General features: G+C 41.4%; 1 protein-coding gene across 4 annotated transcripts in view; it reads right to left on the reverse strand.

The window, feature by feature from the left end:
- Positions 1 to 19,306, reverse strand: part of PRELID2 (PRELI domain containing 2) — a 68,068-nt gene extending 48,762 nt beyond the window's left edge. The window contains exons 1-6 of one of the 4 annotated variants that reach the window (XM_041768007.1): positions 19,143 to 19,277; positions 15,558 to 15,627; positions 14,109 to 14,206; positions 6,613 to 6,670; positions 4,213 to 4,286; positions 2,504 to 2,664 (exon numbers count right to left, since the gene is read on the reverse strand). In XM_041768007.1, coding sequence (XP_041623941.1) covers positions 2,504 to 2,664; positions 4,213 to 4,286; positions 6,613 to 6,658 — 281 coding nt within the window. In that variant the 5' untranslated portion in view covers positions 6,659 to 6,670; positions 14,109 to 14,206; positions 15,558 to 15,627; positions 19,143 to 19,277. Of the gene's footprint in view, positions 1 to 2,503; positions 2,665 to 4,212; positions 4,287 to 6,612; positions 6,671 to 14,108; positions 14,207 to 15,488; positions 15,628 to 19,142 lie in introns of all 4 variants that reach the window. The other 3 variants (XM_041768008.1, XM_041768009.1, XM_041768006.1) reach the window with 3 other exon arrangements.
- Between the last annotated feature and the right edge of the window lie 297 nt (positions 19,307 to 19,603).

The following is a 19,603-nucleotide window of genomic DNA, read 5'->3' on the forward strand; positions in this document are numbered from 1 at the left end:
AAGGTTATTGAAGAACTACAGAAATACATAATAGGGATTTCATTACAGTGTTACTTGTAATAGCAAAAAAATGCAAAAACAATCTAAATACCAATTACAAATGAACTAAGAAAATTATGTGAATAGACACTATTGCTAGGTAATGAAAACTGGGGTTCCCCCCCAGAACTGCTTAAGATTATAATATGTGTTTAATATATATAATACAAGACATATGTACTGTATTTTCCAGAATCAGAATATTGGAAAAATAATCTTCTAAAAACGACACAAAGGAAAAAGGTCCTGAAGGATATTTTCCTTGGATTCTCAGGGCCAATTATCACTTAACATTTCACTGGTCAAGGTCCAGTTCAGACTAGCCAATAGCCAGGATCTCTTAGAAAACTGAGGCTAAAACCACGCAGATGAAAGACTTTTGTGTTTCACACAAAAATCAGATTTTATACAGACAATTGTGTCCTTTTACCACTTCTATGTACAAAAAAAAACTAAAAAACAAAAGATTCCCCTATTCTCTGGCCATAGTCTCTATACTTAATGCCAAACACCCGTGTCCTGTGTGAAGCTCCTGTCACGGGAGAGGTTAAGGAAAAGCCACTAGTAGGTGGTTCCAGGCAAACCAGCCTCAGAGGCTAGTAAGACGTGGCTTTCACACTCCTTCAGTGTGCTGCTGGAGCATCTGGGAATTGCCACTTCAAGACCCAATTGTGGGGAGCAGTCATGATTTGTACAAGTGATGGGGCTCCAGAATGGATTTTAAATTTGGGAGTTTTAGTTATTTGAGCTTGAGAGTCTTACTATTTCCATTAAAATGACAGGTGAATAAAAAATTCAAATTATACAGAGAAACAAAAAACAGTACATTATCCTCTGAAATTAGAGCTCACAGCAATAATCACTACCAACACTTGGCACTTGTTATATTTTGCTTTTGTTTTTAAGCCTATCTCAGAAGAAATCATCATTTCTCACCCATTACATTGGCAGGAAATTTTAAATATGTTAATATGAACTGCTCCCATTTTGAATTAATTTTTTATTCCGTATGAGATAGAGGTCCAACTACATTCTTTTGTTTGTAGATATCCACCATTTATTAAAAGGATATTCTTTCTCATTAAATAACCTTGGCATATAGCTTTTTAAAATCTTCCTTTAATGTTCTAAAGCTTGATAGTGACAGTGTTTACACAACTAAGCCAAAACTCATAGAACTGTACACTAAGAATAAACTTTGTTGTATGTAATAATACATACAACAGGGTGGCTCAGCAATTGATCGTCTGCCACTGGCTCAGGGTGTGATCTCAAGGTCCAGGGATCAAGTCCCACATGGGGATCCCTGCATGGAGTCTGCTTCTCCCTCTGCCTGTGTCTCTGCTTCTCTGTGTCTCTCATAAATAAATAAATAAAATCTTTTAAAATTTTTTAAAAAATAAAACTCCTTTAGAGAGACATTCTCATATAGTATATGTGAGGATCACATGCTTCACGAACACTATACTACTGTTTGTAATAAACTGGAAACCATCTGAACCTTTAGCAAAAAAAAAAAAAAAAGCTACACAGGGGCTCAGCCAGTTAAGCATCTGTCTTCGGCTCCCGTCATGATGATCCCAGGGTCCTGTGATCAAGCCTTGCATCGCATTGGGCTCCCTGCTCATGAGGAGTCTGCTTCTCCTTCTGTCCCTCCCCCAATTTGTGCACGTGCACTCTATCAAATAAATAAGTAAAATCTAAAAAAAAAAACAAAAAAAAAAAAAAACTAAACAGATGTAGTATAATCATAGGATTGACTACTATGCAACAGTACAAAGGAATAAGCTAGGTTTTATATAAACGAAACGGATAAAGTTCTATTAAGCAAAAAACCTAAGTGCACAATGACTGATACAGAATGAAAGCATATATGTAAAAACATATATATAAAACCTTGCTATTCAGGCTCTATGAGTACACATGTAAGTACCTAAGAGTATCTCTTAAAAGTCTGGAAGAATCTTCAGCACACTCACTGCCTCTGGAGAGGACAAAGAGGCACCAGGACTGGACAGAGTCAAGCTCTGTTATTTTTCCCCCAAAGGGAAATCTATTCATTAACTACTTGTAGGATTAAAAATTACTAATGCGGGACACCTGGGTGGCTCAGTTGGTTAAGCGTCCAACTCTTGATTTTAGCTCAGTTCATGATCTCAGGGTCATGAGATCGAGCCCATGCACCGGGCATAGAACCTGCTTGAGATTCTCTCTCTTTCTTGCCCTCTGCCCCTCTCCCCACTTGCCCATACATGCACTCTCTCTCTAAAAAAAAAAAAAAAAAAAAAAATTAATAATGCATACCTTATGTGAGTTGTAAACAGAGGTTATGAGTATGGAATCACAGCTTTTTTAATATATGCAGTCATTTGTGCATCCCTGCACCCAACCTACACATACACACACACACACACACACACACACACACACACACACACACACACACACACACAGGTGATCTTACCAATTTGGATTTTCCATACTTTCCCGGAAGACAGACTCTTCCTTCATGGATGCATATTGTGTCCATGTAAGGCAGTGACTCCGTATAGCCATGTTTCTTTCCTGAGGATTGAGCCATGATTCTTCTTCCAACTGGATACTTGGTACCTTTAAAATGCTCACCTGTCCAACAGAGAGCAGACGGCTTTCTCAATTTAGGAAGACAAGCTACATTAATACTGAGTCCAGAATTGCTTTTAGTCTTGGATAATTAAGAGGACAAGTGATGCTGATATATCAATGATGGCTCACCAATGGCTGTGAGTCCTTGATAATCAAACACACTATGACCTTCCTAAATGCTGCTGAGGACATGCAAATGGCCCAGGATTTATGCAGGCTGTACAGTCCCTGGCCTGATTTTCCTAACTGCTAAACACTAAGCAAATTACCAACCTCCTTCGTGTCTCCTCTAGGGCTGGTTATGGCCTTCTTAAATTGATGGATTCTAATTGGGCCCACTTACGGGCTCGCATGCAGGACAATATCAGATAAAATATTTTCTTCATTTTAAACTCTGTCCAATACCTCAAAATGTCTGTTTTCCAAGGTGGAGGAGACATGGGAAACTACAAAGGCAGCATGGTACAAGTCAGAGGTGTCTTTAAATTATTTAAGAATTGAGATACAAGACAAAGTTGAACAACTTTTTAAATAATAGATTCAAAGTGTGTATATAAGGCAAAGGCAGGGTACACACCCTGTGGAAAAAGCCAGTGATAATTTGCTGCACACAGTGTAACACAGTTTACCATGTGGAAAATAAAATAAGGTTCTTTTTCATTGTCATATCAGCTTTCTTTCCTCCAAAGAATGTGACACAGTCTTCATGCATGAACAGGAAGTGATAGAAGCCACCGCTTGTTCTGCAAACAGCACAGCAGTAAAATCTGCAAACTAATTGGCTTCTCCATCACAAAAAGAATCACTTCCGGGTTGAAACAACCATCTGAGACATCGCTAAAAAGTGCACATCAAAATGCTCTCCTCTTATTTCCTAATGATTCTAAAAGGACTCTTGTCAATAATCCCTTTATGATTCAAGAAATGTTTTTAAAAATTCCCACTTACCTTTGCCAACAACCACCAGAATGCTTAAGAATTTCAAAGAGAGAAAACAATTTGCTATCATGAAGATTTCATCCTCACCACCATTACTTTACAGAAACACACACAAAAAGAATTACAGAGAGCACTAGAACATTATACTCCCTGAAATAACTATACTCTCTGACAATGAAATAAAAACTGAAGTTTTTATCTTCCTTGCTGAAGATGAGACTAAATATTTACCATCTGCCCACTTCTCATCATTCTTATCTAAGACATTCTATCTTATCATGATAGCAAATATCTAACCATGGACAGATGAGGAAAGCTAGCTGGTCACTTCACACAAAATGTCCAACGTATCTTTACAATAATTATAGGCCATCTCCATGTCCACTAAGAGCCTTCCACAAAAGAGAAGCAGAAATAGATGGAAAAAAAAAAACTATCTCTGGTGGCATCTGCCAAAACTGAGATCAGATATCAGAGTACCTCCCACGAGGTACAAATGGGAAAATTCTAATATTCCTGCACATCAGAAAATGCTGTCTCTTTCCAGGACGACGTAAAAATCACCCCATGTTACACACCAAATCTGATTACATTTTAAAATGAATTTACCTTCCTTAAAATTTCTGGAACCACATTCTGACAGACTGCAATCCTCTTTCTATAGATGATCCCTGTTGACACATCTAGAAACAGAAAATTTTTACACTCAAAAAAATTTTAAGGAAATGTATTCTTGTCCTAATGTCAATAAAACTTTTCACGTTGATGTCAATTTTCTGTTTGTAGAATTCCTAGAGAAAAATGTTTGACTCACAACTCCATGTCCCTGACCACTTTTCTGGGCCAAATCATTCCAAATACACGCATCTGTGATCAAGGAATAAGGGTAAGACAGCTCCTCGCATTGCATAGTCTAATGTCAAGGACAGAGAATCACAAACCGTTCACTCCTCTGGTCTATCAATGTCGACACCCCAATGACAAGAGCCAGTGAGCCTTCTGCTCAATTCCAACAAACAGAACATTTTAACAAAAAACTGGAGAATCTGATTCTGCTACTTTCTGCACCAACCATTTTTTCAAGCATAGGCTTTTGGCTACAAAATTTTAATCTATAATGAATTATACTAGTCACACTCTTTACTTAAAGGGAAGCAGATTCCCTGTGACTGGCACTACTCTGTTTTGGAACAAAGTTTCCAGAACAGCATCCATGATATACATATAAATAAATAAGAATTAAGAAAAAGGGAGGTCAGTTCAGAGGAAAAAAAAAAAAAGCCTTTCAAGTTTTATCTTTTGCCCTGTAAATTACTGTGACTCAGCCAAGCTCCTATAGGGCTTCTCAAAGCTCTGGCTAGAGTAGCATTGAATGTTGGTACAAACACCCAGACTGCCCAGAAGCCACTGACAGGGTAGAAGCGGGTTCATCTCCTTGCTCACGGGCATTCTTTAGCCATCCTATCCAATGTTTGTGGCACACATACTTAAAATGGATTAGCCACTCCTACAGAGAAAGATGTCCCTACCAGTGGCAGAAATCATAAGTAATGTTTCTACACCACTGTGGAATGTGCACATTGTTCATGTGATCTTCACAACAACCTAGAGCAGGATTATTCTTATTTTCCCATTTAATAAATGAAAAACCTGAGCCTTCAAGAAGTCAGGTCATGCAGGTAGTAACAAAATCAGGGCTTAAAACAAGATTTCTTTGATGTCAAATAACACATTTCTCCCACAGAGAGCAAATACATGAAAAAAAATGTTTTTTAAAATATATTTTATAGAATTATGGGCATGAAGAAAAGACCCTCACAAGCAAAAGACAGTTTTGTGTTCACCAAGGACAGACAAGACTTTATAATCACATAATGAACAGTGGCACTCATATGTTTTCTTAGGAGGCTGAAGAGCATGTCAAAAGTGGGTTTGCATGTCTCCAAAGGTTCATACACTAATTCTGTGCATCACTAGAGCTCCTGCAAGAAGGCCCAGTTCTCAAATCCAAGCAAGACCAGTGAAAATGTATCCAGTGAGACACAAATGACAGTGAGCAGTAAGGACTCCTATATTCTAGTTCAAGAATGAGTAAACATTTCCTGTAAAGGCCATATGGTACATATTTTAGGTCCTACGGGCCATACAGTTTTGTCACAACAACTCAACTCCACTATTGTTGCAAGGAAGAAGCCATAGATAATATATAAACAAGGGGGCATGGTTGTATGCCAATAAAATTTTATTCACAACATCAAGCAGGACAAGTATAGTTTGTCAACCCCTGCTCTGGTCAATATGGAACCATAATATCAAGTACAGTTATGATTCCATAATCAAATTACTTTATGGTCGCATTTTATAGACATGCTACTAATCACAACTATTTTGCCATCTATAAAATAATATATGAATATATTATAAGGACACAGCCATGTGATCTTGGGCAATTTATTTAACCTGTTTCTTGGTTTCTTCAAACATTAAATGGAAGTAATAACAATAATACACAATACATACATTAGTCTGAATTAAATGAGTTAATAAGAATGAGAATGCCTAGCACCTATTAACTGCTCAGAAATGTTAGCTGTTACTCTTATCATCAGTTATTAATTGAGAGAATGACATGACCATATTAAGCAAGCCCTCTGCTGCTATAAATGCTGGGTACTCTTTTCTTACTTCAAATACAGAAATACACCTGTTCATATGCCTGTCTAGAAAGTAACAGGCCAGAGGCACCTGAGTGGCTCAGTGGTTGAGCATCTGCCTCCGGCTCAGGTCGTGACCCCGGGGTCCTGGGATCGAGTCTCACATCGGGCTCCCTACAGGGAGCCTGCTTCTCCCTCTGCCTGTGTCGCTGCCTCTCTCTGTGTCTCTCACAAATAGATAAATAAAATCTTTTTTTTAAAAAAGGAACAGATTACACACACACACAAACACCTGTACAAAAATCAGTATCACTTAATGATCATCACGGAAGTGAGGTATATTCAGAGAACTTACCTCTTTTCTCCTCCACAATTTTTACAGAGATGACATTTTTATCCATGGGGTTGGGATACTAAATGAAAACACATAAAGAAGAATTACCATTCATCTTTTACCAAAGTGAATTCTTTCCCAGAAACCAGAGTTATTTGCAGGAACAGTACATATTTTCCAAGCAACCTCTAAGGCCAGTTTTTAATCAAGGCTCTCCACTTTACTACTTGGGCCTAGATAAGCAGGAAGCTATCATCAACTGGACCTATATAAATCCAGGGAAAACCTTCTTGAGATCTAACCTAACCCTGGCCAGAGGAGGGAGGGTGAAGTTAAACTAGGTTAATTTTGGAACCAGCCTTACATAAATGAAGAGTGTCCTTTATGCCACACACTGTGCTACATGCTTTATTTACTTACACACTCCTGTTTAACTCCCCAAACAGCCTCTCTGCTGTGACTGGGTCACGTGTTATCATTGTCTCATCTGTCAGAAATGGAAACTGAATAAAGATCACAGAGTCTAGGATCACCCAGCTAGTCAGTGGCAGAGCCGTGAAATTAAACCAGGCCTAAAACAAAGTGAACCTTTCACTATGATTGTTTACCATCTCCTGGCAGTTGGGTTGGCATCACAGGAGAACAATTACAGAAGCAGTCTACTCCAGGTGCTCAATAAATCGTTTATCTACTAATTCCCCTGAAAGACGATTTGGATAGAACAAGGCGGAAAAAAAGCTACCATTTTTGTCTTAGGCAGTTTACATATATTATTTCAGTTTAATTCTCAAATTAATACCATGAGGTATATGCTGCTTTTTCTGTTTCACACAGGAAAAACAAGGCCCAGATAAGCTAAGCAATTTGTGCAAAATCACCCAGCTAAAGAGCACTGAGACTGTAACTTACCCATAGATGTTTTCTATTGCATTCTAAGCCTGTCTACCTAACCTACTCTTAAATCACCTCAGAATTACTCAAATCCAATCCTTTCTCTTGCGTGGAAGTGACTTCCTGAAAGCCATAGGACAAGGAGGCCCCTGATCCAAGCCTGCTGAGCACCCTTTGGGCTCTTTGTCCAGAAGTTTACACTGCTATATCGTGTGACCAAACCTGAAAAGAAAATGACAGGAAAGTCTTGTCCAAGACATCAGGAAGTGTTAAGCGGGAGTAAAAGCAGTCAACAGGCTGAGGAGCAGGAGAGGAGGGGCTCTCCACTCGGTGAACTTGAGCTTCAAGTCTTTGGAACCCAAGGACGTGGTAAATGCGATTCAGGGAGTGTGGGTCTCCCCCAGCTCAGCTACCAGTATGCATGCACATGTGTGTGCGTATGTGAGAGAGAGAGGTTGGCTAACCAGTTGATCTTCAGAGAAAAGGGTCCACTACTTTCACACATATTAAAAATATCTAGGGCCCCAAAGGACACTGGATTAGAGCACAGGTTCTGTTAGAATAGGAATATGATCTATTTCAGTGACTCCCATATCTCTACCATAGCACCGTGGGTGGCACATAGTAAGCACTCAGTTAATTTTTGCTGAACGAATGATTAGGAAGATGAACCTCGCTGACCTCAGGGGTTGATCTGGAAAAGAAAGTTTACTTTGCTTGGGGACCCATCTGTCAAGAGAGCACAGATGGTCAGTCCTCAAGAGTCTTGACACTTCATCATGCCCCAGGCCAGAAACTCTGTCATTCACACTTCCATTCTGGCGACTGCAATCTTGAGAACTAATCACAAAATGGATTTTCAGGTATTCATTCATTCATTCATTCATTCATTCATTTTTGCTCCAGAAAAAAAAATGCTCAAAATTATGATGACTGCTTTCTTGAAGTTTACCCTTCAGATAATGTCTGCTAGGGAGGGCCAGGTTTAGCTACTCTGCTACTTGGCAAGGGGCCTCAATAGAAGCAAGGAAGATTTCCCAGCCTCACACAGATCCCCCGAAGTGTGTGTGTGTGTGTGTGTGTGTGTGTGTGTGTGTGTGTGTGAGAGAGAGAGAGAGAGAGAGAGAGAGAGAGAGAAAATAAAAACTTTCATTCTATAGTAAAATGAACTATTTACTAGTCCTAGGTTGCTCATTTCATATTCATCAATATTTCCTGACTGAATATTACAAATATACTGTAAGTTGTAGTTAGATTACTGAACTAAATTATGGAAGAGATCTGAAATGTAATCACCAGAGAAGGATAGTGATAAAAGCTTTCAAGTTCTGATTACTTCACTAAGTGATCAGTGAAATTCCTGAAGAATATAAACTCAGAAACTTCACACTTTTACATAATTTTAAGATTTGCTTATTAAGCCAAAGGGCATTGATTAAAACAATACTGAGGGATCCCTGGGTGGCGCAGTGGTTTGGCGCTTGCCTTTGGCCCAGGACGCGATCCTGGAGACCCGGGATCGAATCCCACGTCGGGCTCCCGGTGCATGGAGCCTGCTTCTCCCTCTGCCTATGTCTCTGCCTCTCTCTCTCTCTCTCTCTGTGACTATCATAAATAAATAAAAATTAAAAAAAAAAAAAAAACAATACTGAAACTTTTGTATTCATTCTTTGCTTAAGAGGTTTTGAGTACCTACCATGCCAAGCACTGTTCAAGGCACTGGGGATATAGTAATGAGACAAACCAAACTGTAGCCTCTTACAGAGTTTACATGTTAGTTGGGGAAACAAACAAAAAAATAAACATGTCAGGAGAAAATAAGTCCGACTAAAGGATAATAGGGAGACGGGAAATTGTGGAGAGGGATCACTGTAAAATATCTAAGGGTCTCCCACTAGCCAATGCTTGTAAATAATAAGAAAAATGAAGGTTTTAGCTCAACACAAGAGATCCTGAACCATTCACTGTAGTCAAATCATCTGCATGATTCAAATCATTTTCCTACCCAACTACTTTTGGGAATTGAATAGACACAAGCCTCATGTTTCCACATGAGAATGAGAAAAGAAATAAGAGGTCTGTTTATAATAGCTAAATAACATGACATGAAAGGCATACATTCTAATTTTTTTAAATTAAAGATTTATTGTGCAGAGGCTCCCCCTACCTAATATTACTTGAAATGATCTGATGCCATCTTGTGGTAACTTCAATATTCATGATTTAATTCAGAAACCTTTTTTTAAGTCAGAAAATGAGGGATTGAGAGAGGGAAGGCTCTCAGGGAGGGTGATCACCAGGAATGCGGATCTGAGAAGACAAGAAGCAGTGGACAGGTTTCTCTGGACACCTTTTCAAACACGGTGTGACAATGGAAAGACCAAGCTAGGTCAGGATCAGACCATCAAAGACTTATAGCCACTGATCTCCTGCACCAGGTGTTAGAGGCTCTCACATGCATTTAGTACTCTCATTTAGCACTCCACCAAAGGAGTAAACCTATTAACTACTAACTATTAAGATAAGGTGTCTGTGCTATGCTATAAACAGAAATGGTGTCAAGACTACATACAAGCAGGGTCACAGATTTTCAATCCCCCTCCACACTAGGAACTCTCACAGAAACAAAGTGGTCTAAATTCCCAGATTATCTGTCAAAATGCTTGCTGTCCCTGGACCTGGCTCAGTGAATCACAAACTGTAGCAGCATAAGAATCACTACATAGAGCCATGTATATTCACAACGTGTGCCATATATTCTGAGGGACTTGTGGGATTTTCCAAGGTATATTCGACTTCATTTTGAACTTACTGATTATTTTACTTCCTTACAGAATGTATAAATGAACTCATTTTTCATTCCCCAAGATATAAATCTGTTGCAAATATCTGTCTAACAAGGGTAAAATGTAGACTCCTCTACAATGATGACGTTACTCTGCTTTCATTTACATTTTACATATTAAAAGAGACCTAAATAAATAAATGAAAGGTAAGAGGCCCCAAATTACAAAATACCAAATAAAAAGGAAAATATACATTAAGACAAACACAGAGCTAGGACAAGTGAGAGGCCAAGAAATTGAGTCCATCTAATTACAGAAATAACAGTCAATATATTTGTGGGAGGAGCTTTATGAAGATAGTTACCTTCCTTATTTACAAGGGAAAAATATCAAGCTTTCACAAGGCCTTCTCTTAAGAGTGAAGAGTTTTAAAAATACCAACTTGCCAAAAAGCTCAGAAGTCAATGCCTGCCTTTAATAATACCCATCCCCAAAAAAAGAGTCAATGGCTTCCAAAGGAGCCCGTGTTTACCAACTTCCAAATGGCATTATCGAAGAGTTCACAAGGAAGCACCTGAGCTGACAGATCTGTACAATTAGTCCTACAAAGGCCAAAGGACCTAAAATAAATCTGTAAGTTAATATTTCTGTTTTATAAGCACTATGAGAATCTTTGTTCCTCAGGCTATTTTTAAACATGCATGTGTATGGGTGGAGCTGCTGAAAAGAGATGTGGCCTTTAGCTACACCAAGAAATCACTATGGATTGTGCCAAATTTATGAGCTACATGCAATAGCATACCTTAGAGGAAAGCAAAGTTGATTTTATACCAAGATCAAATAAATCCTCAATTAATCGAAATTTCAATGATCCAGGACAAAACATATATAAGTCAAAAAATTTTGAATACTTGTTCCCTAGCCTTTCAGGCCAGTAGGAGGATCAAGTAGAAAGAACAAAGGACAAGGAGCCAAGACATACAGATGATGCTGCATCTATGAAGCCAGGGGAGGTGGACCATCAGAGGATATTCAAAGCCCTTCTGGCTGGGACAAGGCCAACAATGTCATATCACCCTTATTCATTCAAAAATGTACTAATAGGGGCCCCTAGGTGGCTCAGTGGTTGAGCATCTGCCTTCGGCTTAGGGCGTAATCCCGGAGTCCTAGGATCGAATCCCACATCAGGCTTCCCACAGGAAGCCTGCTTCTCCCTCTGCCTGTGTCTCTCATGAATAAATAAATAAAATCTTTAAAAAAAGAAAGTCCTAATAATTGGCAATGACATAATGTTTTTTAAAAGAGGCAACTCCTGTCATAATTATGACACAAAGGAAAACCTACAAGCTCAATGTTAAATGCAAACATAAACCAAATGCATTTAAACCAAATGCATTTAAGTCTACAGAATAACTGACCAGTTCCCTTCAAAAGTACTGTGGTCCAGAAAGACCAAAAAAAAAAAAAAAAAAGGAGAAAGGAACTGTCCCACATTGGAAGAGACAAAGACAAAAAGACATGACAACTAAATGCAGTGTGGGATACTGGACTGACTCCTAGACTAGAAAAATGGTATTAGTGGACTACTGCCAAATTTTAATAAGGTCAATGACAAATTTGCATTGTATCAATGCTAATTCCCTGGTTTTTAAAATTATACAGTGGTTCAGGAAAGCTGGGTAAAGGATATTCTCGAATTCTTTGTCTGTTTTGCAACATTTTATAAGTCAGATTACTGTTGACCCTTGAACAACATAGGTTTGAATCAACATTTTATAAGTCAGATTACTGTTGACCCTTGAACAACATAGGTTTGAACTGCGTGGGTCCTCTTCCATGTGGATTTTTTTCCAACACAGTACAGTATTGTAATGCATTTTCTCTTCCTTATGATTTTCTTAATATTTTTCCCTCTAGCTTTCCTACCATCAAAATACATTACACAATATATATAAGATATGTGTTAATAATTCATGTCATCAGCAAGGCTTCAGCCAATAGAAGGCTACTCATTGTTAAGTCTTGGGGGGGGGGTCAAAAGGACACAAATGCCATGCTGTTTAGGGTCAACTGCATTTCTCAAAGTTAAGAACTGAAAAACAAAATGAAAATGACAATAAAGAGTGCTGAAAACAGAATGAGTTTTAGAATCCCAGAGCCCTCAGTCTGAAGTCCATCTGTGGGAGTCTTCAGCAAATTATTTTATTTTTAAATTTTTTATTTATTTATTTATTTATGAGAGACACAGAGAGACGCAGAGGGAGAAGCAGGGTCTCTGTGGAAAGCCTGGTGTAGGACTCAATTCCAGGACCCCAGGATCACGATCTGAGCTAAAGGCAGATAGATGCTCAGCAACTGAGCCACCCAGGTGCCCCCCAATTATTTCATTTTCAGCCTGCCTTAGTTTCTTCATCTTTAAAATTATTATAGGGGAAAAAAACTACTCTCAAAGAGCTATTATAGAAATTAAAAGGAATAATTTTATGTAAAGTGTAACACCTTAATACCTTAGCACCTTGCAAGTTCTCAATAAATAGTAGCGGTTTTTTGCCTCTGAAGAATGAAATCAACATTTTTAAAGACTTAGTTTCAGAACTTCAGCTTTTATCTTGCAATTTACTGTGGTGTGGCATTAAGTATACTCCTAGTATCCACCTGCAAACCAAATATACTTAATTTATAAATCTAAAAATTATTAGAAGACTTTTTTTTCCAGAATAGTAAAACTCCACACGCTCATGCTTTACCAATTCAGAGTCTGTGTGACAAGAGCTCCTGACACATCCCTCTCTACTAGCATTAGGGAAGGCATCGCGTCAGAGAAGGAGGAGTACTAGAAAGAATATTTACTTTTTTAAGAAGGCAATAAACCCTTTCTAAATACTCTAAAAGCTCTCATATATTTGTAATTAAAATATGGGGTGCCTGGCTGAGTCACTGAAGCAAGTGACTCTAGATCTCATGGTCGTGAATTTGAGCTCCACCATGGGGTAGAGATTACTTAAAACCTTATTAAAAAAAAAATATGAACCTTGCTCCACACTCTATGTCTATAACATGCCCCTGAGAAAGCATTTATCATAAAAATTAACATATTTCCCTCTGTCCCCTTGACAGTGAGCTCCCTGAAGGCTGGGCCATGTTTTATTTACCTCTTCCTTCTTCCAGGAGCAAAATGATAAACAGACTTATTACAAATGTCCATTAGTAGACTTATGAAAATTTTCCTGTTAGTACTTTGGTAGTTAAAAACCTTGCCCTACCAGGATGCCTGTGTGGCTCAGTGATTGAGCATCTGCCTTTGGATTAGGGTGTGATCCTGGGGTCCTGGGATTGAGTCCCGCATCAGGCTCCCTGCAGGGAACCTGCTTCTCCCTCTGCCTCTGTGTGTCTTTTATGAATAAATTAAAATATATATATTAAAAAAAAAACTGGCCCTACCTTTCATAAACTGATTAAGCCACAACCACCATTAGATAAGTGTCCAAGTACCCTTTATCATTTAAATAACATTTAAAAAAGAAGTCATAATTCAAATGTGCACCGTTATTCATGCTCTTTCTTCTGTTTATTACTCCAAGTTGATAAAGATGTGTGCAGACTACTTCTCTCAGCTTTTTATTTTCAGGTTCATAAAATAAATGTGAGAAATTATTATTGTTAGGATGACTCTCAAGATTTTTAACAAGTACTTTAAAGCACCTACTGTGTGCCGACATGCAATTCTGTGGGTTATCCACTTAATTTCCCCCCAACAATTCCAGAAGACAGTTACTGCTATATTACTCTGCAGATGAGGAGCCTAAGGCATAGAAAAAGAACTGACTTGCCCAAACTCACACAGCTAGAAGCGCTCCGGCCCCCCGTCTGATGTCAGAGCCCGTGCTCTTCCCGCTTGCACCATTCTGCTTCATGTCGAACCTAATCTTCTAGTAGGACTGAAGATAGGAAGATAAAAGAAAGACTATTACAGTGTAAGGAAAAAGATAAATAACCATTATGTTAAACTAGCCCTATTATCATTTGTCAGATCATTTATTTGGGAAATATGGGTTCACCCCCATATGCAGGAGCTTTTCAGAAAGAGATGTTCTCCACAAATAAGGGGCAGATTCGCAAGGGGAAAAAAAAAAGATAGGATCAGAAACAGAAACATTATTAATTACCCAATCAACTTGCTACTCTAAATGGAAATAGCCATTCATAAATCGCCTTTATGAGTTTAAGGGTCAACACTCCAACCATTTTGTTCGGTACATCAGGCTCCTGGTAGAATAAATAAAAACCCGAGGCCACTGTGTTGAGGCAAAGAAATTATTTTAATCTGTCCATTTTACTATAGTACCTCAAGTAAGGACATGCAACTGCACCCCACACAAACTTCAGTCTGAAATTACACAGGGCTACACTCCAGAGCAGTATATTTCATTCATTCACGCTGTAAGGATTTGCTGAGCACCTACTATGCTCCAGGATCTCTTTGGGTGCTTGGGATGCATCAGGAACAAATCAAAGATCTCTGCCCATGAAGCTTACATTTTATTCACAATGACTCTTGCCTATGGCACAGAAAGAAAATCAACCTGAACAACTCTGTAGTAACACTGAAAAACTCTTAATTTCTCTGGCCTCATTTGAGAAGAAACAGACATCCAGTCAACACAATGGCCCTCTGGGTTCCGTTTTAATGACTTTTCAGTTTTAGGTAGACAAAACTGGAGCAGTGTTTGAATCTAGCTCATGAATGCAAGCCCAGTAAACAGATCCACGTGAGCTTGAGTTTCTAGAGCCCGAGTGAGCTTCTAGACTGCTACCTTCATCCATGCAACTTTGTGTGCTCTTTGTAGGTGGTTTGAAGTAAAAGGAAGGAAACAGCTGTAGGTGTTAAGAGCTGGAAAGCTACGAGTCACACAAAGAAAGAAACCTAAATGCACTGTCAGGTGTACTTACAATATAGTGCATGGAAACTACAGTTTAACATCTGATGAATAAACCATTTTGGGTTTCAGAGCATTCCTCCATGAAGGGTTCATTGAGAAACACTATATTCCATGAACAAAGAGTTCTGTGGTGTTTGTTTTCAAGGTGCCACTTAGCTTTGAAAGCATGTAGCTAATATTTTGCCTGTGGTATCCAACAGGCAGGTGTAAGAAGAGCAAACATTCCTCAGGTTTTAAAAATAGTAGTATATAATAACTTGGAAGGCAAGTCCTAACATACCAAAAGGCGGAGATCAGTAGACGCTATTTAAAATAGAACATCCTCAGTGCGAAGCAGCTTCAAACATACCATTGTGCAAAATCAGATTAAATGCTTCCCAGAGATCCTCAAATGATTGTCCCTTCTGCCAAGTGCCTTCCTTTGAAAAAAAAAAATACATAAAGACTAAGAGAAAAATAAAAGTATATTTAGCCACAAAGATCGTTCTTACTACCTTACACTTAGAAAAAAGCTTATGCTTGTCAAACTATTACACATTTGATCCTCACAACAATCCGGGGAGATAGGTGAGGTACACGGCGCTATTATTTCACAGATACAAAATTAAGACAGTAGGGTTGTCATACACAGTTATGGTTGTTGCTCACTGCATAAGGTCTTCCAGTCAAGCAGACCTGGGGACACATGGCTACAACCACGTAGCGGAAGGAGTGCTGAGACAGAGCAGGGATGGGACTTTGGTCCCCACACCCAGGCTAACAAATCACAATAACCCAGTTTTCAAGTCCTTCCAGCAGGTGCTGCTTGCCATCAGAAACTAAGGCCAGATGTCAGAGCCACAAGCTCCAAACAAACCCCCCAACCCCCCAGTTTTCAACCGATCTGATCCACTTCAGACACTGTGCTAACCGTACAGCACCTAAGAGGGTTGCTCAGCTGCGAAAACTGGATCAATTTGAGCCAAGATGGGCCCCACTGATGACCTTTCACCGGCTTTTCCCTTCATTATAATACTAAAATCCACGTACAGGTGTGAGATTTAACAGGCTAAATTAGACATGCAATTCAAGAAGCAGGAAGCACTGATCTTTAAGTGTGCAAGCACCAAAAAATCCCCAAGCCTACATGTTTAGATGTCATCCCTTTTCAGCTTAAGCCTCCTTCAAACTCTCCCAGACCTCTCCTTGGGGAGCCAGACTCCAGACTGCAGACTCTGGCCTGCCTCCCCTGCACTGGAGCATTATGTCCTGATGAGGCCTTGCCTGGAATTCTTGCTCAGCCTTCATTTCCATGGCTTGGCCCAAGGGCCTGATTGGCTAACAACCCCTCTTGCTAATTTGCATGAACAGCCCAGTTTCCTTTCCAATAGCCCCATATACTGTAAGCTTGTGGAGTCAACCACCTAGATGAGGCCCCTTTCTAATTTGCACAAGGGCACAGACTGCTTTTTAATGAGGAAAGCACAATGAGTGGCATCCAGATCTACTGACTTCCAATGCAGGGCTTTAAGTGATGGAAGGTGAAAATTCTCACAGCAAGTGGATTCACTGACATCTCATAATTTATTGACTCACATAGTCCCTCTGAGGCATTGCTTTGTGAATTAAAAAAAAAAATTGGATGTGTAGTGTCATCCATACTGTTCACATTGTCCCATTGCCAAGCCTTTTCCGAAAATGTTCTTTCCCTAGCCCTGCCTTCCAAAATATCCTACTTACTACATACCAGGCACTTTGCCAAGTATTTTATAATAATTCTTACACATTGTTACTGCACGCAGCTATGTAAGTGACCTCAGCTATAACACACAGCACACAAAAACCACCCAGCTGAACCCAGTCAACCCACAGAAGCCTGAGCCTCCCAAGTCTTAGCTGATTGCTTTAATCAACTAAATCACAGGGGTGATTTGTTACATAGCAACAGAAAACTGAAACACTGGATTTTCTCATATTACCACACATCTACACTATGCCCTTACATGAGGCAAACAGGTCCACCAAGATGAATATACTCTTAGACACTAGAGGAAAAAAAAACTGAGACTGGACACAGAGCAAAGCAAAGATGATGCTGGAACATTTTTTTCCCCTCAATAATCCTCTGAGGGCCTATAATGTGGCAGGCAGCACTGCCTGGGGACTAGGAGTTTAGACTTTGGATTCAGATGTGCTGAAATCCTGGCTCTCCCAAATGCTGACTGCAGGAACTTGGAAAAGTTGCTTCAACTTCTCTGAGCCTCAGTTTCTCTAGGCAGTGAAATGGAAATCGGTCCTAATTCCTTCCTGCACCTGTTGGAAGGCATAAACATGATAATGTACAAAAGCAGTTCCTCCCCATCGGTTCCTCCCTAAGAAATTCCTATTCACACTTCAGCCATCATCTCACAAAGGCCACTTTTTTGAGAAAGCCTTTCTTAATGGCTACCCTGGCAGGACTTCAGCAGACCTTCCCTGCCCTATTTGGTCCCAGCAATATGAATTTTCTGTGTAAATACACGTCATCAATGGGAAGTATGTGTTCATTAGTTGTTCCTATATTAACATCAGTCTCACCCACTAGAGACCATCAGCTTCATGAGAAGAGGGTCTTTCTGTTGGGCGCTAGCACCCAGCTCTTGGTAAGGACAATCCAGAATGGCATTCCAAAGGAACAGTGGCATTAGAGAATCCACACTCCAGATTGCCAATCCTAATAAAAAATGGAGTGCTGTTTCTCATCTGGGCCCAGAGGTCTGGCCTAAGGCAAAGACTCCAGCAGAATCACAATTCATGCTTTCATTGGTTTATTCACTCATCATTTGCCAGATGTTTTACTGAGCATCTACTAGATGGTGGGCACTATTCTAGTTACTGAAGGTCCATGAACAGTATCAGCAAGTTGACATGCTCCTGAGAAAAAAAAAGGGGGGGGAGGGGGCCTCTCTGGTGACACCATGTTAACCAGCATCCTAAATCACTCCTTGTGACCTAAGTCCTCAACTGCATCACCTCTTCTCATGGAGGTCAGGTCTTATTTAAAAAATTAACTTCCTCTCTCAGCATCTCTGTTTTGCTTCTGGGTTGTATATGGAGTGTATGGCGTGGGGGCTGCTGCCCAAGGCAACACTACAATCCTGGAAAATGTTGCTTAAAATCGTCAAAGCTAAAGGGGAACCAGCTTTGAAAAAGCATCTGATACAATACTCTTATCTTAGATGCAGAAACCGAGGCCTGAAGAGATGACCCTTGACCAAATGAAGTAACTAAAGGCAGAGACAGTACAGTGCAGGAGTCTCCAGGTCTCAGACTTCCTGTTCTACTACCAGGAGCACAGGCCTAGCAGGCGCCCCTGGGGTCGGGAGGGCCACGCAACGCTGGGCCTAGGGTGCGGGTGTGGCAGCACCAACTACTGTAGGGACGTTTCGGAGGCCCAACATCAGCACAACAGCACCTCACACGAATGATCTCACTGGATTCCTCACAACCAACCTTTGCGTTAGCACCATCATTTCCCCCATTGCACACATCACAGAACTGGGGCACAGAGGGGGTAAGCCACCTGCCCCAAGTCCCACAGCCTTTCATAAAAGAGAAAGTAGCGAGGTGGCAGGTAGCACGGCAATGGGCGGCGGCTTCCGCGGCTCCCACTGGCTTTCACCGGCCGAGGGAGCGGGGGTCCATGAGGTACTAGAAAGATCGACGAGTCAGGAGCATCCCCAGCCAGCTCCAGAGCTGAACATTCCCGGCGACCGCGCGGCAGCGTGTGAACGTGGAGCTGCGCACGGGCCCTGCCCCGCACCGCGTCCCGGGGAGGCCTGGGCCGCCTTCGAGGAAATCCGCCCGACGCGGAGCCCGCAGCGCCAGCGACAGGGCGCGGGCTCCGCGGGGAGCGGGGGGCGGAGGGAGTGGGCGGGGGCGGGGGGGGCTCGGGGCCGCGCGGGGCGGCGGGTACCTTGCGGAGGAAGCTGGCGACCACCTGCTCGAAGGGGTACTTGTACACCTGGTGCACGTCCACCGTGACCCCCATCGTCGCGCCGGGCGCCGGGCTGTGCCCGGGCCGCAGCGTCCACACCCGCCAAAGGGGCGTGGGGGTTGTTTTCCCTCCCTTTTCAAACTTCGTAAACTTTATTGTCCTCGCGGCGGCGCGGACAGGCGCCCGGCCCCGCCCCGGCCCCGCCCCGGCCCCGCCCCGGCCCGGCCAGCCCGGCCAGCGGAGTGGAGGCGGGGGGCGGGGCCGCGGGGCAGGGGGCGGGGCCGCGGGGCAGGGGGCGGGGCCGCGGGGCAGGGGGCGGGGCCCGCGGGGCAGGGGGCGGGCCCCGCGGGGGCAGGCGGCGGCGGTGCTTCTCCGTGGTCGCCCGGCCTGAGCCCGGGCTCGGCGGCCCTCGGACGACCGATCCTAAACACCGAAACCAC

Source organism: Vulpes lagopus, chromosome 8 (genome assembly GCF_018345385.1).
Source record: "Vulpes lagopus strain Blue_001 chromosome 8, ASM1834538v1, whole genome shotgun sequence".
NCBI lineage: Eukaryota > Metazoa > Chordata > Mammalia > Carnivora > Canidae > Vulpes > Vulpes lagopus.